General features: G+C 42.8%; 1 protein-coding gene across 9 annotated transcripts in view; it reads right to left on the reverse strand.

Annotated features, from left to right (window-relative positions):
- The window catches only part of PBX3 (PBX homeobox 3), a 229,769-nt gene that overhangs the window by 23,184 nt on the left and 184,148 nt on the right, over nucleotides 1-22,437 (reverse strand). For all 9 annotated transcript variants that reach the window (XM_053374376.1, XM_053374377.1, XM_053374379.1 and 6 more), the window contains 2 exons: nucleotides 11,642-11,832; nucleotides 9,065-9,200 (listed from right to left, as the gene is read on the reverse strand). In XM_053374376.1, the coding sequence (XP_053230351.1) occupies nucleotides 9,065-9,200; nucleotides 11,642-11,832 (327 nt within the window). The remainder of the gene's footprint in view (nucleotides 1-9,064; nucleotides 9,201-11,641; nucleotides 11,833-22,437) is intronic.

Consider the following 22,437-nt stretch of genomic DNA (forward strand, 5'->3'; position numbering starts at 1 on the left):
GGCTTAATATCAGAGTAAGAGTAACCAAACATTACAAGGTATTGTGGAAAAAGGAACTCAACAGTGGAAATGTTGTTTATGGAGCACTATTAAGCATCCAGTTGGGGAGACCAAGGCAAACTAAAGTGTTCTTAAATTTGTTCAGTAACATGCAAAATGTTTGTATATTACATTATAGCCTGCATTTCTCCTATCAAGGCACTGACCAGACAGCTTATCTGTTTAGTTTTGGCAAGGAGGCTGTATCATGCACCCTCAAGAACTTTAGGGTAGCATTCTTAAAATTTGTGGTCATGGAATAGCTTCCACATCAGCTTCCTCATGGAGAAGCATCTGCACATAAGAAGAGTCCAGCATCCTGCTTCTCACAGTGGCCATCCAGGTGCCTCTAGGAAGTCCATAGGTGGGGCTTGAAGAAAATTAGCCTCTTAGCCCTGCTGTTGCCACCCCATAAGCATCTGTTACTGAGTGCATGCTGCCTCTGAACCTGGAAATTCCATACAGTCACTGGAACTAGTAGCTATTTATAGGTCTATCCTCAGTGAATTTGACTAATCCTCTTTTAGAGCTGTCTAAGCTAGTGGCTGTCACCACATCTTGTGGTAGCGAATTCCATCAATTAATTAACAGCTCTGTCCATCCTGGATCTCCTGCTCATCCATTTCACTGGATGATTCCTACTTCTAGCATTATGAAACAAGAAAAGCTTCTCCCTGTCCACAGTGCATAATTTTATAAACCTCTATTAGATCCCCTAGCCCAGTCTCTTTTTCTAAGATAAAAAGCCCCAAATACTTAGACTTTCCTTTTAGGGAAAGAGCTCAAATCCTTTCATCATTCTGGATGCTCTTTCCTAGCTCCATAGTATCCTTTTTTGAGGCAAGGCAACCAGAACAGTACAACGTGTTCTAAATGTGATATAAATCCCCATGGATTTATATAAAGGTATTATAATACTAACAGCTTATTTTCAACCCCTTTCCTAATCATCCCTAACTTGGAATCTGCCAACATTTTCATTTTGTTAAACAGAGATTTCTGGAACAAATTCCTAGGGCACACCCTTCATTACCTCATACACCTGGGATGGGGAATCTGTGGCTCTCCAAATGTTGCTGCACTACAACTCCAGCCATCCTTGACCACTGGCCATGCTTGCTGGGGCTGATGAGAGTTGGGAGTCAAACAACATCTGGGAGGGCCATAGGTTCCTCATCACTGCCATAAACCAGGCATGTCCAACAGGTAGATCGTGATCTACCGGTAGATCACTGGACGTCTGCAGTAGATCACTGGTAGATCATTGGCTCCCCCCAAAGAAGCTGAACAACTGAAAAAACTCAACAACTTTGACCTGAAACCCCAAAAAGGGGGTAGATCACTGCCAGTTTTTAACTCTGTGAGTAGATCGCAGTTTCTTGGGAGCTGGCCACCCCTGCCGTAAACTAAAGAATATGCCTTGGAACACATCCAAGGCTCCATAATGCAGTGAGAGACTGGTGCCAGTTGTCAGCTGTCCTTCAGAAAACTTATCTGCCATTACACATGTTATCAATGAGGAATCATTGAACAGCATCCAAAGAATTGTAGAAAACAGTTTGAAAGCTACTGCTTTAAGAAAACAAACAGAAGATAAAATAATTCCAGAAGTATTCTAAATGTTTGACTCATCTACAAATCATTCCGGGAACTATTATCTTCACATCTCTCTCAGTTCCTTCATGTGTTAAAAGTTAGTTTAGTTTGTGTGTGTGTGAGCACAAGCCAGTGTGTACAAGATAAACCTATTTAGTAGCACATTTTTCATTAAAACAAACTATCCCCACATTAAAAAAGAACATCATTCGGCTCCCAATCACTGAAGGCCAATTAATTAATTGGGCTTAACTGTATATTACATTTCAAACAATACCCTTGCACTTATTTATCATGTTAATTACAATGTTAAATAAAAAAGGCAATAAATTATTACTTAAATCATCAAGATGCACAACTGTAGGGAGGTTGTGGCTCCGATTCTCCTCCCTGACAAGGACTATTACTTGCAGGAAAGAAAAACATTTGATCTGAGACAGCGATGGGGATCACTGAAGCATCATTATTAAAAATAAAAAAGCAGGGGAAGACTGCAAATTTATGGATCACAAACTGCAGGCGAAATTTCTTGTTGCACTTCTCGTTGTTTATCTGCAGTGCATGCTTTATGCCCTGCTCCTAGTTAAATGCTAACAGATTATGAAATTTGGAAAAGTGGAGTTGCATTTCTGGTCTTTTTAAACTTTTTTTTAAGTTGGGGTCCATTTCCATGATACTGTTTTATTGCTTTTATGTTGTGTTTTTGTAGAACACTCAAAATACTTTTAAATATTAAGTGGCTTTTAAACAAACAAACAAAAAAGAATGCCCAGGTCCTGGAAGGGTGTGGGGAGAAGAGGACCAACTCCAATCTTTTGCTCCATGGTCTGCTCTCCTCTCCTGAAGGCCTACTGGCCTCCACAAATGCCTGCCTGCATACTAAGATTTTCAATAGAGGCCCTTTTTAAAGTGCCTTCTGTAGCCGAAGCATGGAGGGTGGTTACAAGGGAAAGGTCCTTCTCGGTGACAGTGCCCTTGATTGTAAATTCTCCCCAGGACAGGTGGCCTGGCACCTACCTTGATGTAGGTGTAATTTCTGCCCCTTTCTGCTTTTTTGTGTTTTGTTTGCTTTGTTTTTTAAATATGAGTTGTTTTGTCTCTGCAGCTTTGTTTTATTTTTCTTTAATTTTATTGTTTATTGTTAATTAAATAATTAATTGCATAATCTCAAAACAGGCTTCTTAAATGGGTGGCAAAGCATAAAAATTTGCCACTGTTATTTTGATTCTTAGTAAGCTGCCCTCACACCTTGCTGCAAAGTAGGGTTAAAATCCCTGAAATAGAACACACACACACACACACACACACACACACACACACACAAAACCACAGAATGCCAGTTCCCTCTTTATAAAAGTTTCAAATATTTAACTTAACATAGCTGCCTAACTCTTCCCCCCTCCACACCTATACTTGTGCTTGAAGCCATGTTACATTACAGTGGACGCTTGGGTTGCGAACGTGATCCGCGCGGGAGCCACGTTCGCAACCCGCAGCGCTGCGTCTGCGCATGCAAGGGTTGCAACTTGGCGCTTCTGCGCATGCGCAAAGCGCGATTTAGCATTTTTGCACGTGTCCGAAACCTGGAAGTAACCCATTCCAGTACTTCCGGGTTTCGGCGCATCCATAACCCGAAAACACACAACCTGAAGCATCTGTAACCCGAGGTATGACTGTATATAGCAAAGAAGTGCTCTGCTCTTTCATAGGGGGTCTCCCAGACACGGCTAGAGAGACTTCACACACTTGCAGCCGCAATAACCAGGAAGAACATGATACCTCCTCCTCTCTCACAAACACCTGCAGAGCAGAAAGATCTAAATTATGGACAACAATGCTCTGTATGGGAGAAATTCCCTCCTCCCTAATACTGCATCTCCCATGCTATTAAAATGAAATTGTGTTTGATACTCATTTTAATAAATACATTTGGCTTAATATGGTCCTTCAAAAGTCTGATCTGTGTATTATTTTATATGTGTGCATCCAAACAGACCCCATCCATCTGCTCTCTGCAGCTTAATGCTAAGTGAAACCACAAACGCTTCCTAAACTCAGGAAAACTGGGAGCAGCAGAAAGAGGAAGAAGTAGGCCATGGAAACCACAAACAGTAAACAGGCTCTCCCCAGTATGTATTTTTAGCATGAATTTTTTTGTATTCCTCAGAGATGCTAAGCAAATAGCACAATTCTGAAAGAATAGAGCAACTGTGTGCCTTCTGTAACATAGTTAGATAACTTGGACCAGATCAAATTATTTTTAAGCTCAGCTCCGACTGGCAGCAGCCTGCCAGGGTCTCCAAAATAAGGTGTGGGTGTCTATGAATCACCAAACACCCAGCCTTTCTGTTCAATAAATAAGGAGTCCCATCTACGATTACAAAGGAGCATTGGCTCTTGCAGAGTTTAATCAGGCTCAAATAGTTTGTTCCTTTCTAGCATGTAACTCTAATTCATTTGAGAAGGCCTTTTTCTTAAAAAATAATAATAAAAAAATCATATCATACATGAATCACGCTTTTAAATTCTAATTAGTGTCTATCGGCACAAGTTCTCCCATCAGCCAGAAGGCCTGAGACTCAGAGAAAGCTTTAGGAGCGCAAAGTAAGTGGAGTGGAAACAACACACCCTGGGGCTGTTTAGCTTGTCCAATTGAGCCAAGACAGGAGGCTCCTGTTTGTGCAGGGAGAGGGGGGTTTCTTCAGCACACACACCCCAACACACTCCCAGTTCTACAGAGGACTCTGGGCCTGACTATTTCAGTTCTGTGATTGTATGAATGAAACAGCCAAAGGGCAAATTGCAGCATACACTGCTAAGCAAGGCTTCCCAAGTTTCTGCTGAGAGACAAGAATGAGGATTGGGGGGGGGGGGGAGTGAGGAGAAGCCTGCATCCATCTCTTGCCCCCAGGACAACAAAAACTTGGTGGAGCAGCAGCAGGCGGCAGCTGTGGAGTTGTGCGGAAAAGAGGATATAATGACTGAGTGTGAAACGAGAAGAGATGAACATTTAGAGAAGAACAAAAAGCTTTCTGCAGGCCTCTGCAGGGCAATGTTTCTTTCCTGGAAACTTTCTTAATTACTGTGTTTGGGGGCAGGGAAAACAAGGAGGTGAAGGTTAATTTTATGTCTGCTGCTGAAGGAAGTTGTAAAAGGTGAAATGCCTGTACCACAAGCACCTTGTCTGCTTCATAGCTGTTACCAATAGTAACAACAAATATTAATAAAAAGCAAACAGCAACAGCAGAAATTCATACTGAGCAATTATATACCACTTTAGGATGCATGATTTAGGACTTCTCTGTATGTAATATCTTATCTCAGAAACCTCCAGAACAGCCCTTTAAAGGACTTCCATTGCCTTTGTTTATGAGGTTGGTAGTTTTATACTAGAAATTTCCATTTGGTACATGGGTCAAAGCCAAGAATGACTACCTCATGAAGGGCAATTTGTTTCTCCAAGGACAATGCCACAAACACTACTGCTTGAATCTGCCACAACTGCACCAGAGATTTATTAGCCCAGCCTTTGTCAACCTAGTGCCCTCCTGATCTTTTGGAATGCAACAGCTGTGCTGGCTGAGACTAATGGGAGTTGTAGTCCAAAACATCTGGAGTGCACCAGATTGGCAAGAGCTGCATTAGCCAAACCCCACATCGTCTCTTATTTCAACAAGCTAAAGTTGGGCTGCTAATCAATCTGAAAGAACAGAAGTTGCAAACCTTAGTGGCTTATGCTCAGACACTGCTTGAAACACTGATGGGAAGGATGATCTACAATAGAAAATTATATCACTGCCTCTATCACCTCCCAGTTTGGCTCCAGTCTGGCTTTGCCCTTGGAAAACATTTGGGAACGTTTTCCTATAGCCCAGGCTTCCTCAACCTCGGCCCTCCAGATGTGTTGAGACTACAATTCCCACCATCCCTGACCAATGGTCCTGCTAGCCTAGGGATCATGGGAGTTGCAGGCCAAAAACATCTGGAGGGCCGAGGTTGAGGAAGCCTGCTATAAACTGAAGAACAGCCATGTTTGGTTAGACCAAAAATCTAGGGAGCCCAGAACAGGCCAGATTCCCCCAAGCAAGTTCACAAGCTGAGTAATATGGTGATTGCCTTGGGAGTGCCCGTGGACGAGTAGCACAATGCATGTTTCTCATGCACAAGGCTCTTGGACGTATCTCTGACATCTCCATTTTAAAAGGATCAAGTAGTAGGAAAACCTCAGACCTCTACTGGAGACCCTAGAGAGTCATTGTCAGTATTGTCAGTGCACAGTATTTTTTTAGCTAGACCAAAGGTCTGATTTGGTATAATGCAGCTTCTTATCTTTCACCACATTCATTTAAAGGAGCCACATTGAAAATTAGAGTATGTGGACTGTTAACAGATCTCCACACTAGAACTTCCAATTGATTTTTTATTATTATTAACAAGCAATAACTGCAGCTATGTTTTTCTTCTTCAAATGAAATGTGACATACTATTATTATAAATACTAACAATGGAAACCAAAAATAGTTACTTCATATTCATGTGGCTTTTTGCAACTATGGACTGGCCCCCAACTGCCCTCTGGGAGAATGTCACAAGGGCAAATTCTGACTGAGTCAGAAAGACAGAGACAGTGAAAGACTAAAAGAGAGTCCACAGGAGTAGTGAAAATGGTACTAATACTCTGACACTTCTAAACTGAAATGTCGGTACATTTCCATTTTTTTTGGTTAAAATTAAATATCATTAACCAATAATGATAAATTGGAGTGTATAAGTATTTATTTTTGTTACTCAGCATGGTGCATTTGTAATTTTGTTAAAGCTGAAAACATCAACATTAGAAATGCATCCTTCACCGCTTTATGCTCTATTTCCATACACAACCACCAGAAAGATGCAGAATCAAAGTTCCATGTTTGTGGTGCTGGGAGATTTGCTTTTTTCTTTCTTTCCAGACATTGCTGGTGCAGCATGCAGTTCACATTAAAGACAACTGTGATGCCTTTAGAGCCCTTAGACGTTAAGCTGTATGTTTGGGCATGAATAGAAATCTAAAACTCTCCCCACAGCTAAGTCATCTCATCTGAGGCAGGAGACACAGATCCCGCTGCAGTATTTTAAGCCTGTGACACTTCTAATGTACCAAGTGCCTCAGTCGTTTTGTCTACTAGACTTTTATTGCTACAGCACAAACAGCTGTCATTGAACTGTTACCAAAGGGCTGCATTCTGATTGGCTATGAGTAAGAGGCTTTGTGTAGGCTTTGGCCAATTGCAGGAAAATTGACCCAAAAATACATTTCGCCTTACTGATTCAATGTTTAATGTTTAACAATCTGATTAACAGGTAATTACTTATTATTATTTATTTATTAAATGTCTTAGTTGCCTTCTACAAACAGTCTCAAGGCAACTTACAAACAATATGAAATACAACAGATATTATCAGGTAAAGATTTTGTATTATAGAACCGTGAAGAGTAGTTAAGAGTGTCGGATTAGGACATGGGAGACCACGGTTCAAATCCCCACTAGGGCATGAAACGCACTGGGTGACCTTAGAGCGGTCACTGCCTCTCAGCCTAACAGGGTTGTTGTGGAGATTAAACAGAGGGGGAAGGAACATGTATGGCACATTAAGCTGCTTGGAGAAAAAGGTGGGATGTAAATGAAATGAAATAAATACATAATTAGGATAACTGAAAACTTGATCTTTTGTGTGCCTGCAACTACACCATCCCAAAGTGCACTGAAACTGCTTGCACAGGCCACAGCAGGGCCCAAGGCTTGGCCTTCTCAGTGGTGGCACTGCAGCTTTGAGACTAACTTAACTATGCAGCAAGGCCCAGCTACCCTACCGTACTGGTGAAATGAATAGGTAGAGTGAATATTTTTTATTCTCTCAGGCATTAAAAGATTGATCTATAGGTACTATAGATCTATAGGTACTTGGGTAGTTGATTTTTGTTGTTGATTTTTTAAAGCTGCTATTTTCAAACAACTATATGTTGTTTGGGCGCTTTTGGTGCAAAAAAACAATCAAGAGCACTTGTAAATCAGAGACAGGTAACCTGTAGCCTTCCAGGTGTTGCCAGACTTCAGCTCCCATCACCCCAGCTAGCATGACCATTGGCCAAGAAATGATGGGAAACGGAAGACAACAACATCTGGCATGGCACAAGTTTCCTAACCCTGTTCTGAATTAAAAGCCAAGGGACTTGCTCATTCCACCTGCAAAGGTTTAGCAAACCTCCAAAATTTGGGCAATATTCACCCATGATGAAGTGACTTCTACCAGCTGACCATGAAGCCTGTAAATACACCCCACTCCAACCCGCTCAAGGATCTCATTGTGCTGGCTACAATGTGACTCCTGGAAGTTAAAAATCAGAAGCTGACAGATGTCACTTCCACCATTAAGTCCCACACCCTGCATCTTTCTCATTGACTCTGAAAGAAGAGGGGCTGCAGTACAGTCATCCCTCTGGTTGCAAATGAGATCCGTGCGGGAGGCACATTCGCAACCTGCAGCGTTTGCAGCCTGAAGCACCGCTTCTGCGCATGACGTCATTTTGTGCTTCTGCCATGTGCTTCTGCCGAAACACAAAAGTAACTCGTTCTGGTACTTCCGGGTTCAGCGCGGTCCGCAACCCGAAAACGCACAACCTGCTGCGTTCGTAACCCAAGGTATGATTGTAGATGGCTTCCAGTTTAATCTCTGATCTCCAGAATGGCATCTCCAGAATCATTGGGAAAGAATAACAGCTCAGCTCAGTAAGAAGCCATTACTAATGTCTTGTGGTCTAAATACACAAAGGGACAAAACTCTCTACACTGGCCCTGACTGTGCATTAAGAGCTGCAACAGAAACCCTCCTCATGCTCCTGCCAAGAGCTTCATTGTGATACGGCCTGTGAGTGGAATTCCCTCCCTCCAGTGTTATGATTGGCACCATCACTTGCCACCTTTCAATGCCAATTAAATATATTTTATTTTCCCTTTTGTTGGGAACTGTTTTGATGCTGCTGCTGCTGTTGCTGCAATTTCTGCTGAGGACTAACTTGATAATCGAGTTCTAGATTATTTGCTGCAAATGTTTTTGATTGCATTTTTATGCATTTTATTGTGGTGTAACCCAGCCTGGAATCATGCAATTGATGAAGGGTGGGATATAAGTGCAATAAATCAATCACTTGAAGCATCACTTTTTAGTTTTCCAAAACACTTTTCAATTGGCTTGTCATTCATTTGTCGTTAATTGACACCACTTGGGGGATAGACAGGCCAATTTCAAGAATTCCTCCTTAATGGTACTCAGCTCTACCAGTCTCAGGAAGGAAGGCTGTTGTTATTTTAGGAAGGGAAGAGAGACAAAGGCTCTTCCCATAGCAAAAAACCTGCTTTCAAGCAGCTTGGTGGAAACCCCAGCCCACCTGTGATACTGTAATGCTGCATTTCTTTGCCAGCTCTTCTTTGGCTTCTTCACTGGGGTAGGGATTGCTGAGGTGAGAGTAAAAATACTCGTTCAAGATTTCTGTGGCTTGTTTACTGAAGTTACGCCTTTTCCGCCTGCAAAAAGAGGAAAGAACGCAAGGAAAGAAATATATTACAGCTGTGAGACTTCATTACTGAAAGTTAGCTAGGATATAAATATGGAAAGCAGACTTCTCTCTAACCTTTGCTAGCTGAAATTGATGCTTCACCACTTATTCAAACCAAACCTTGGCTCTTATCAGGGTTGATGTGAGAGGCTAGTAACTGATAGAAGAGGAGCAATTGCTTATCTATGGAAGAATTCATTTGCCCATCTCTCTCCATCAAAGGTCCAGATCCCACTTACCTGCTGTTCTTAGAAGTTCAAAGATGTGCAAACCAAGATTTCAGATTACTGATAAACTTATTTATAGTGTGTTATCTAGATATTAATGGGACACACATTTTGGGTGGTGTGGGAAATCCTAACATTGTACAAGGTACTCTACTTCATCTGCATCTCCATCTGTCTCTTTCCCTCTGGGGCAAGGGTGAGGCAACCTGTGGCCCTCCAGGTGCTGTTAGAAAGCACTGCCACAACACCTGATCATTGGCTATTCTGGCTGGGCTGCTCCCATGAGAAGGGAGCAGATGAAGGCAGAAGCTGGTATCCACCAGCGTAGCAATCCCTGGCAGCACCTGGGATGTGTGTATTATGCACGTGCACCCGCCACACCAGGAGGGAAGAAGCTGGTGTGTGCCATCCCAGCACTGTCGGAAAAAACATTGTGGGGTGCACTGCTGGGAGACTGCCTGGGACTCGGGAGGGAAACCTGCAGGCCAGCACATGCCAGCCACGCCCATTCCAGGTGCCCCTTCCAGGTGAAGTGCCCCACGCTGCTTTTTCCGGCAGCACTGGACCCACTCGTGGCTGGGAGTGATGCAGCAGCTGCAACGCTCTGCTCTGCCGGCTGGCTCACGCCACGTTAGCGGTGTGCCCAGTGCTGCTTTTGGGGGCAGTGCTGGGCCTGCTGGAGGACAGCTGAGGCTGGGAGGGAGGAGGCTGAGGCACCCTGCAGGCAGTGTGCCATCCGTGCCCTGGTGCACCCTGTGCTGCGTTTGCAGGCAGTGCTGGGTCCACCTGCTGGAGGGTGCCCTGCAGCCTGTGGTGCCCGATCCCTTTCCCCCACTACTGCTGGTATCTCAATGATGCAGCAAGAACCCTAGTTAGGGGTGGGGACAAACATTTGGGCTCTGGTTCAGGCAGCAAAATGCCTTGGGCCAACACTGAATCTGACCCACATCAGACACCTAGGAAAAGAGAAAACATCAATCCAAGCTACTCTCTTGGAACAACAGAGCCAAATTTATTTCATTTTGGAATAGATGTGAACCAGAAGGAAGTGTTGGGCAAAAAGTATTGAGCATGGTTTAATTGTTCAGTTTACTGGTGTGATACTGAAGACGGAGTTGTTATGCATATTCATTTCCTACCCATAATTATCATTACAGATCTCTTCAATAAAACTCAGTTCTTAAAAAGAAAATTCTGTGAAGTCTTTTCTCCCCCTCCCTTTAGAAAACTCCCTGTAAGTGTTTTCCCTCCAAGCTCCATTCCCCCTCCAGGCTTGCCACAATCAAACTACCACGATAGGACGGCTACTCCATAGGGAGCTTCCATCTGGCATGCTACAGCCCATCAGTATCATGGTGTGCTTATCCCCCGGCATTCTACCGCTCTCCCTGGAGCCGTGTTTCTCTCATTACTCCACTTCCACTTATTTTGTCTAGGCTTTCTGTTCTGCGAGAGGAACTGTTTGCAAAATATGCTTCTGAAAGGTGCAGCTGTTCCCTTTCCAAGTGGCAGCAACCTTTTTCATTGCCACACCGGTTAGGGGTGCACCCATTTGCATAACCAAAATGTCACTGCGGAGTTCTTAAAGTGCTGTCAGGCATGCTGTATAAGGAGAGGGTTGGCAATGAGCTTTACTACCAAAAAGGCCTTGCAACCAACCAGCGGCCCATGCAAAACATGAGAGGACGGGTGAGACTTGGTGATTGGCTGGTATGCATCAGTCTGTGTAAGGCAAGCTGAGAAGCTAGGATCACACCATGACTGAAGAACCAACATGACTAGTGTTAAACTGTTACATCTGTCTGCACCCAGTCAGCATGGAAGTTTGCCTCCAAGTACTAAATAATTGGCCATGAACTTCTGCCCCTCCTAGAATAACCACGTCTTTTCTGTCCTTTCATTTGGGAATTCCTGTATGCAGCAAGGATTCATATATAAATTCCTGTCCTGCCAGGAGCAGTTCAGCTGGTCATAAAAGTTGGCTCTTGCAGCCAATGGATGTCAGGGCACACACAGTTCATCCAGGGGGCTTAACTGAGGGTTCCCTAATTTCAGTGGGTCCACTCTGAGTAAGACTAACATTAGCTACAACCCACTGGCTGTAAAGAAGTGTCAAATCCTGTAGCGTTGGACAAATCACCAACAAATCAAGACAAGAAAATCATAGAGTCTTGTGACCTACCTGGCATCAAGGAACCGTGATCTCAATATCATGACAGCTTCACAAGTGCTTTGTTTAAGCTGCATCTGGATGGAGCTGAACTTCCGATGGATGATGCCTACCATCCTCTCTATTTCCTTTGGAGAAATGGGGCGTGTCCGACTTTGCTCTCGAAGAAGGTTCATCACGTGTGTGGTAAATTCATTACAAGCCTAAGAAGGAAGGGACAGTTACAGGGGCAAAGTTACAGGGACAGTTACAGGTTTTGGCAAAGTCATATCACATCCTGATCTCAACAAGAAGAAAATGTTTACAAATTTTCCATGTACCCAGCCTTAAGACAGCTGGTTGTTTTTATTTATTATCAATTAACTACATTATCAATTAGCATATTATTATTATTATTATTATTATTATTATTATTATTATTATTAGTTTTAACTCTTAGTAAAGCACTGGCAATTGTCTAAGCACTGTACAGAGATTAAAAACAAGACAATTATTGCCCACAGGCTCACAATCTGATAGACACAATATAAAATGAAAAAGAAATTGGGAGGGAAGAGGAAAGCAAGCATTGGAGCAGCTGCACTTTCAGTGACCAATGCATTGATGGGTTCAGGTTCTTCCCCTTGCCATGATGTTCTTCCTGGGAGACAGGGCGTGCAGTCTCCTAGTGACCTTTGGTTCCCTGGTGGATTCTAGGATGGAATAGTCTGAGCAGATTTATAAGTCCCCTGGTTCTGGGAAACCATCAAGCTTGGCTAGTAATATCTGTTCAGAGACATTTTCATCAGTAGTAATGGGGAAGTGACAAAGCTGATGTTTGGTGGTGATTTTACTAGAGGAAAAAGGGAGAAACAAAACAGGTATTTGATGGTAGGATTTAGCTAAGACTATGAGACTTTGAAATAGAGAAGGGCATTCAGAATGTATCTGCCCTCATATACTAGGTATGGAAGAGGGATATATCCCAGGGAATCCTTCTGCAACCTGGTGCCCTCCAGATGTTTTGGACTACAACTCCCATCAGCCTCAGCTATAATGGCCAATGATCAGTGATCATGGGGGTTGTAGTGCAAAACACCTGGAGGGCACAGAGGCCAGGAGCCATGTTCTGAGGTGTGGGCACAAAATGCAGCAACCTAAAGAAGATAAGCAGGTTGGGGGCCTGGTTGGGAGATATCTGTGAACCCTATGTATGCTGCCCTGAGTTCTATGATAGAAGATAGAGGATATAAATGTGCCAAATATATAAATATGTGGATTTGGCTTCACCTGCCAAACTGATCAACTTAACAGCTAGCATACCACAAGCTCTTCCCTGGCACATCGGCACCACCCCCTCTCACAACTTCTTGCCCCCCCCCATTTTTAATTTTAACATATCAGTTGAAGAAAGTGCTGAGATAAAATCTCCCCCTCCCATTTTATGACCTGAAAATAAATTGGGGTTCAGGGGAACTTCAGCAGTTTTGTGGGTACACAATTTTCAAGGGGAAGCTCACTGGAGCTCCATTGCATTTGGGGGAATAGGAAATTCAGGGTGTTGTTGGTACCTGTCTGTCTCAAGAGACTATGGAGTGCACCTCCAGGGGTGAAGTAAAACCGCTGGAGAAATCACAGCGTTTGCTGTGGCTGCAGGGACCAGTAACTCGTAACTGCTGCCTCCCGTGCTGTTTTCACTGTGTTATCAGCAGTAAAGTAACCTCACTGGGGAGCAAGCCAGGGCAGTGTGTATGAGGGTCCTGGGCTTCCCAAATGACAAGACCTCCCTTCTCAGCTTCACTGATGTGGTCCAAAGGAAAGCAGAGCAATACATTTGGCACCAGCTTGGCTGCAGGAGTTGCTGGAAGGAGGCGTACCAGATACCATCCAACCATCTTAGGGACTCCACTCTGGATTTGTGTAGGGTTTACTCCTTAGCCTTTTCTTCTCCTGAAGATGGCCCACAAGGCAGCAGGTACAGATCTTTCCTCTGGGTTTACTCTCGAAGCCTTTCTTACAAATGACTAAGGTCAAAAGGTAGCAGAGGTTCAGGATCAGAGTTTTCCTTTTCCTATATGAGCTGCCTTCCCAGGTTGACATACCCCATCAGCCCCTCACTTCCTTCTACAGCACATGCAGAAACCACCTTTTTTGACTGTTAGACCCACTATTGGTCTCATCTGCTCAATCTGCTGGAGCCTGTCTTTGCATGCAGGGAAGTCCCTAACTCACTGAAGGTTTGAGACCCCTTGGCTGCCCTTAGCTGGCCAGTCAAAGCCATTCTGGGAGTGTGCCTGCTGTCACATGCTGACAGCTTCTAGGAGACACTCAGGTGAGAACTGAGTGCAGGGAGAACCAAAGGTGGACAAACTACCCAGGAGCATGACATGTCGCCTGCCAGAGGTACTACCTCTCCCCTAACACCCCATACACAGGGAGCAAACGGCAGCCACCAGCTGCTCAGAGCTGCAAAAGAGCTCCTTTTAAGTCCCACCCCCCAGTAAATGTGCAAAAAGGGGGCAATCTCATCCGCAACCTGCTGCCTCCAAATTCAGGTAGCTTTCCTTCACAGTTCTGATCAGCTGGTGACTATTATTTTCTTTCCCCCAGAATTCCCTGAATAAAAAAGATGTTTGCCCTAGCCCTATGTTCTATGTAACTTGAAAGCTCTTATATTATGCTTAACACTCTTGCCCTTTAGCCAACCCTAATAAAAGGTATGGGTTTTCAGTCTCTGGAAAGTTCTCTCCACAGAGCTCCACAGGAACTCTGTGATCAGCTCTTAAGCTTCCACCAACAAGGTGTCCTGATGAAAGGTACCACCACCACATGATCTCCAGTCTCTTTATTCTTTGCATACAAGCCAAACATGTCTTTTTGCTCCTTGGATCCAACATCTGTCCTGCTGATAGAATATTTCACATATCTGAAAGCTACAGAACTACCACCTCATTCTCCATTTTCCTTCCTCAAGATTTAACGTGCCCACTGCCTTTCAGGATCAAACTAAGCAAGATTTTAATTGCATGATTGCCATTAATCTGTTTTTATAATTTACATAGCAGCTATGGATGTGTGTAAACAGGATAGGGACTGGACTGGAACCATTTCTTCCTTAATAGTCCTGATAAAAAGATTCCTTTCCTCTGGAAGCTGTTACTCACTCTGGAAGATAAGCTACTAGTAGTGCCAATGAAAGTTTCTCGAATAGCATCTTCCAGGTGGGGGGCATTGTTTATATTGGGAGGGTTAAACCACGGTCCCAAATGATGCTGCCACACACACCCAACAGCTGTTATTTAAAATGTAAAAGTAATACATAATTGTAATCATGCAATTAATGTCAGGCAGTCTTTACAAGAAGAGTTGCTATCCCCAGCCCTCTTGTTACTATCCTTTTATCTTATTTGGACCAAATAAGTTATTTGCAGAGCTTATACCAAAGTATTTGCTGGAAAACAAAACAAAACAAAACAAAACAAAACAAAACCATACATTATCAAAAGCTCCTGTAAGCCCAAAGTATGCACCCACAGAGGACCAGTTGCCTGCAGCATCTCTTTAGGATTCCCTGCTCAGGCCCTGCTGTCTTCCAATCAGCCTCCATTGGTTTGTGGGTAAATTTTATTCCCACTGCATCTCTACACCTAGCATGATAAATGTTAATTAAATTGTGACTAGTCCACAAATGCAGCAGGTTTACCTGTCCCAGGAGGAGGCTGTTTGGCTACTCCAGCCTTGCTTCTTTCTACTGAGCCACTGATAAGGGGGTGTTACGAGGTTTTGTAATCACTCCTGATGCAATGACCCCACAGAATGCCCCAATCTTATATGTGGTCTGTTGCATTTCTTTACAAGTAACTGTCCTGAGCTTCCTTTCTTCCTATCCATCTTCCAAACAGCAATTAACATAGACAACAAAGGACAGTGTAATGATTACTCAAACTTTTTCAGGTGCAAGAGTGAAGTTTGCATCCAGTTTTAATCTGGAGAAAAAGTGAGCTTCAGTTGTGAGATGCTTGGGAAACAATAACAGACTAGCTACTTTCTGGGAAGTGGAAGCTGGGGGATGCTGTTGCCCTGATGTTCATGGGCCTTGTGGAGGCACTTGGTTAGTCACTGTGGGAAACACAGGATGCTGGACTGGATGGACTGATGGTCTAATCCAGAAGAGCTCTTGTTACAGTCTTCATCACTCTAAAGTTAAGAAAGTGGATAAAGTCACTCTGTTGCTTTTGGACTGCAGGGGGAAGGACAGAGAATTAAGGGCCAGTAGGTAGCTTCACCACTTCTACCCAAGCAAGAACATCAGCAGGGGAAGATCACCCTGGCCCCAACTGGGTATAAATGCCCCATTTACATCTCATAGTTTCATTCTGGCCTTGTCATCCTGATTGGATCTCCCTCTTCTATATTTTCATTCCACTCCCTTTGTGCCTCTTCTGCTTTTAGTTTGTAATTATTATTTTTTCATTGGCATGCGCCACTTTGGGAGACAATATATGTCTGAAAAGGAGGATAACATTAAAATAAAAGCCACCCACACTCACCTCACCAATTAACCTGGAGGTTAAAAGTTTACAAGCTCAGGTAATGTCTGCCTGTTCAGAGAAGAGAAAATACACCACCACCCTCATCTTCGTTTCCTCCAAACATCTCTCGTAACTTATTAAAGCGAAGACGCCTATGAATGCAAACGCTGATTAGCAATTTGGCAGCAGACCAGCATATCCATGGGATTCACAGAGCTTCCCTTTAAACCAGTAGTTCATACATGATTAATTAGAACATCTCATTTATGTAGTGTGCACTTTAGCTCATTACTCTAAGTAAAATTTGTTAAGTATTTACATTTAGATAATTAAAATCTGGGTACACCCTTAAGAAAGATGCATATGCTTCTGGCACAGTTACTCTCTTTTGCCTTTACACATCTGAAAGTAAAAAATTACAGGTCGTAACCCTCCACCAAGTCTGTAGCGCTTTGAATGCAACGCCTGGCAGAGCACTTGGACCTCACTCCAAGGACTCTTGGGGAGGAAGAGGAAGAACACACATCACTGCTGCATGAAAATAGGAGGGAGAGACTCTTGAGGCCTTGGAGATTTTAACTGCTTTGAGGGCTGGTGTTTTTTTTTAATACAATCAAGCAATATATAATTTTTATCAGCTAAAATAAATCAAATTAATGGCAGTGGCATCATTCCTGGTTCCTTGAACTACAACTATGTTTCTTACCCCTGAAGAACTAGCATGCACCATGATTCCCAATGTTGCCGGAAATATACAAGTGTACTTCTAAGACCATGGACATATTATATTTGCTACTATTCCAATAAGAATAATGGAAGCTGGAGGAACAAGCAGGCGGAGGGACCTTAGCTCAGTGGGAGAGCACATACTTTGCTTTCAGAAAGTCCCAAGTTCAGTCCCAACCATCTCCAGGTGAAAACTTGGGAAGCTGATGCCAGTAAGACATCATTACTGAGATGAACTTCACCCTAAGGCACTATATGATAGCTTCTTATGTTCCTGGCTTGGAAAAGCTACTCTGGCCTTCACAAAATTAAACAAATTCAAATGTATGTCTTTGTTTTCCTATCTATACATTAGTCAAAGGTGTGAGGGGAAATGAGCTATGCAAATGAAACTACAGCCCCTGCAAATCCTGCCAAGTCCCCACTCCAATTTAAGAGATTTAATAGGTATTGTCCACAGAGAAGCAACTCTTGCTATCATGAGAATTAGAAACTTAACATTTTTTAAATGCAGGGATGGGGGGACCTGTGGCCCTCCACAACTGTTGTGCTCCCAACTCCCATCAGTCTTAGTGGGTCAGAAATGATTATACTTGTAATCCACCAACATCTGGGGAGGCACAGGAACCCCATTCCTTCTGCAAAGTGTTTGCCCTTCTCCATATGTATCCTTGATTATAAAGGTCTGATGGATCAGACTAAAGGTTTGTGTAATCCAATGTATTGCTTTCCACAGTGACCAACCAGGTTAAGCCTTTCTTCACCCCATAGATCATCTTTGGTTGCCCTTTTCTGAAGCTTTCCTAACTCTGCAAACATCCTTTCTGAAATGGGGTAACCAGGAGAGTTCCATGAAGGTGATGGCAGCAGGTTCCCAGCTGCTCTGGGAGGTTTGGGAGGTTTGCAATACTTTTGCCTACAGCAAAAACGTATTTCAATGTAATTATAGAAGATAGCTTTCAATATGCCATCTCTATTACAGTAGCTGTAAATTATGAAGAGAAGCATTTCTCCTAGCACTGAGAAAGTGGGTAAGAAGCTGACGGTGTGACACACTTTCTGGAGAGCTCCCCCGCCCCCCGGCCTTTCCTGCTGCTTTAAAGTGCATTTCCTTAACTGGCAACAAATGTCAAAATCAAACTCTGGGCAGGGGGGAGGAGGGAGGGTGGGAGAAAAACACAGCAATAATGACAACATTGGCCTTTGCTTCTAGGTTCAAAGAAGGCAATGCGAACACAAAAAGGCAATGAGACTTGGTGGTGCTTTAAAGACTGTGGGGCAGCACTACAGCTGAATAGGGAGCCCAAATGGAGCAACTCACCCTTCCTGTTTCCAGGGCTGGGTACAGCATTCACAATTAGGGCTCTTGGGTTTAACTGAGGCTTTGTGAAACTCCTTTGTGAAACCTTCAAAACACCTGAGTTCCTGATAAGCCATCTAGAACTGATAGAACCAAAGGAGTCCCTGCCCTATTGTACCACACCAGATGTTTTAGAGGAAGTGGGATGTGCCCTAGCTTGAAGGATGGTAAGGCACCATCCAGGACCAGCCCTAGGTTTGAGGGGGACCTGAGCAAAGTGCCGTCTGATGGCATTGAAGCCCTTTGGCACTGTGGGCTCAACACAGCAGCATTGACAAGCAGACAGCTTTAAACAGTGCCTTTAAGACCCTCACATGGATGGTGCACCACTTTGCCCTAAAGGGAAAGTATATGGAGTGGGTGGGACTGTGGAAAGTTAAAATGGCAGCTCTACAACCTAGTTGTTTCTCCTCTGATTACAGTGCCAGTTTAAGGAGGGGGATCCACTACTTGCCCGAAGATGCCACATGCTCAAGCCAGCTCTGGCAACATAACTTCCTAAAGGCCAGTACTTGCACCACTCCCTCCATTTAGTAGGGAATGAATTTCATTTGCTCATCACCCACCTCTTCTTTAGCTTTCATCTTAACTCTACCTGTATCTTTGCATGCACTAATTGTGACCCAGCCCAAATGAACACAACCAATCATGAACTGTGGTCGGCTAGGGATGTTTTCAAAGCACTAGAAGCTGCCAACTGACACAGGATCTGGTTGCAACCAAATCAGGCCAATGGTCTACCTGGTCCAAGAGTGCCAACACCATGGCAACAGCTCTCCAAGGTAAGGGGATGTTTCCCCAAGTCCTAATATTTGAAAATTGTTTATTTATATGGTACCATTGACATGGCATTGACAGGCTCCTGCCCTGAGAAGTTAACATTCCAATTTTTGACAGCACAGAATATGATAGAGAGGGGATGGAAGAGCGGCAGGCCAAGTTACTACAAACTGGTCCAGCAGCCTGTTGCTCAGCATTGCTTGCATCCTGCTACTAAGCTACAGTTGCAATGAGTTTCTCAGATCAACCATACTTTCTGCTACAGGTTCCTCTCAACCCTTTCCCTTTGTTTATGAATGGCTTTAACCAATAATGTATAAATGGCTAGGGACTAGGTTACCTGAAAGATTGCTGTCTCCCACAGATATCTATCTGAACCTTAAGATCTTCAGAAGTCTTGATCTGTGTGTTGCTGTCAAGTGAGGTGAAGTGGATCGTTACAAAGGACAGAGCCTTTTCAGTAGTGGCTCTCCAGAATCTATTCCTTTAGGTTTCTCAGAGAGGCTTGTCTGACACCTTTTTTACAGTCTTTTTTTAAAAATCTTGAACTTTTAAACTTGTACTTTAAAATAGATTCTATGTGTTTGCTGCTTTAAAGGCTATTCTAGAAAACCCACGTTATGCTCTTTTTTAGTATAACTGTAAGTTGGTTATGCTCTTTTTTAGTATAACTGTAAGCTGAACTGGAATTTGTTTCATTCTGTCTGAAATAGATAAAAGTTTTCTGTTGCTGTGCTTACTGTGTTTTCATTATTGCATGTTTTAGCATTGTATGACTGTATTTCAATTGTATTATTTATTTATTACTATATTTTACTGTATTTTATAAGTCATCTAGGGAACTTTACTAATGTGTTACCATATCAAATTTAAGACTGATTATATTGAGCTAAATGTGGATCTGAAAGGGCTGAAGGCCTACTAGTCTGGATCTCTCTCTCTCTCTCTCTCTCTCTCTCTCTCTCTCTCTCACACACACACACACACACTTGTTTATTTTAAATTGCCCCAAGTATTCTCTCTCTCCTTCCCAGATGAAATCTAGACTGATCTACCTGCTTTCTCTTCACAAACATCTCATGGCCCCTCCACCAGTCTACCCTCCCCTGCTCCCACCTGTAGAAACCTTTCAGAAAACTTGGAACCAATCAAGACAGAGGAGCGGTCCCATTTGCCCCTCAGCTGCAGAGACAGGCACAGTTCGAGACAAACTAGTACGAGACAGTTTGCTACAAGGCATGAAAAAAATTATCATATTTCTGTACAGTAGACACTGCTGGGTGTCAGGACTAACAGGGGAAAACTTGCGTGTTTCACATCCGCTCTGTCTCTTACTCTCCCAGCAGCGTTTCTCTCCCCCTCCCTCCCCACCTCAGTTTCCTGGGGTTTGGACGGATGGATCTGACATTTCAGTTGAAACCTTTGCAAATGGAGCTACGGGGCTTGAACGCTGGGCTCCTTCCAAATGCTTACATTTATTACAGTCAGAGGCTACAAGGCCAGGGAAATGACGGCCCACAACAATCAGAATTTATTTCTGCTCCCGTTCTGTCTGTTGAGGTTTTCCATGCACCATTTTCATTTAAAGTGTGGTCGATGTTCCTTTGTCTCTACTACAGTTACAACAAGAGGTCTAGAAATCTGCACTTAAATGACCAATATTCTGAGACTTGAAGAAATAATGGAGGTCAGCCCTTCTTGACTTCAAAGTATCTGTAGAAAATTGAGGGGGGGTGGATTAGTAGATTTTTTTCAGGATGACCAAGCCAAAAGGCATGCATAAGAAAAGCAGGGGGATCCATTGGGGGGAAATCAGAAGCCAACATTCCATACAAGAAATGCCACATTCTTGGTACACAATATAAATAAGAGTAATTGCAAAAGAAGATACATTATTTCACCCTAGTGAACAAATCATTAGACTCAATTTGCTTTATCACAGACATATGAAATATGCTCAGCAATTGTAGAAGTTCTTATTTGTTAATATTTTCAGAGCTGTAGTCATGCTACTCTCTTGCAAAAACCAATTAGAGTCACCTTAAAATACAAACTAATTCATTACTGCAGAAGTGGACCTGAATCCATGGAAGCTTATTCCAAAGTAAGTAAACTTATACCCCACCTTCCTGCTTCTGGGCAAACCACTCAAGGTGGATTATAGCCTAATTATAAAAATAACAAACTGTTTAAGCAATAAAATATAATCAAAATAGTTTTCCAAAAATATATATTAAGTTTATTAGTGACAGTCCAACATACTTAGGTTGGAGACAGTAGCTTTTAAAAAAGGAGGTATAACAGGCATTGCTGCCCAGAGAATATACATTCATCTCAACAGTTGCTTTCGGTGAACTAGGATGTTTTTTTGTTTTCGTGCAAATTCTGTATGACAAGCTACAGAGAGACTGAAGGAAAATGCAGGCATGCACTAAGAAAATACCCCTTCTAACTCTCTTAGAAACCAGTTTCCATTTTCTTCCTTTTAGTTAAACTACTACTCCAGGTGCAAATTAGTGCAGAAATAGAAATGCAGAAGTGGATACAATAAAAAATAATAATACCCAACATTAATGTGTAGGTCCTGTCCTTGTTTGGATAACTGAGCCAAACTCACCCCATGCAGAAGCCTGCAGATGCACCATCCAGAGAAACTTTCTGCACAGACATAGCTTTTATTTCTAACACCTCCTCCAGCTGCAGCAACCAGTTCTTGGATTCAGTAATTTTTGTAGGTGGCTTTTTGAAGACAATAATAATTGGTCCTCAGGGTTATGAGAAATATCATGAAAGCATGGCTGTGATTAATCTTGTACACACACAAACACACAGCCAATCCACAATCTTCTGCTGAATTAGAACTAAACCAGCTGAACGGGTTGATTCATACTGCCATCATAAATGAACAAACATTTTATTTCTGAGGTGTTAACCTTTCAAACCCAAGACTGTTTCCAGACTGGCTTTAGAAAGGGCATTTTATATTAAGCTACAAGAAAACAAAAAGTAGGGGGGGAATGAAAATTTTAAGCAAACACTTCAAATGCAATTGATTTTTTTCTCCATCCCCCCCAAATGTCATTTGTACTTGGGTAGTAAAGAAGCTGTTTTTATTATAACATGAAATAAATTCATAATGGCCTTATAATATTCATTCTAAGATGCATTTTTTCAAAGTCATAGGTTCATTTAAATGCTTTTTGTTGTAATGTTTTGTTGTAATATTTTCTGCTAGTCACTGCAATTTGTAACCAGAATACCGAAACTAGCTAGGAACCTCCAGAAAGGAAAAATTTCCTCACATTGGTGATGTACATTCTTGTAACACAGATGCTGAGATAGGCAAAAACCACACCAAGCTGCATGTTTTCTGGTAGGACTGCAGCCTCTGATTAACCCCCATTTAGCAACTGGATTTTGCGGTTTCACTT

The sequence above is a fragment of the Podarcis raffonei genome, chromosome Z, assembly GCF_027172205.1.
Source record: "Podarcis raffonei isolate rPodRaf1 chromosome Z, rPodRaf1.pri, whole genome shotgun sequence".
NCBI lineage: Eukaryota > Metazoa > Chordata > Lepidosauria > Squamata > Lacertidae > Podarcis > Podarcis raffonei.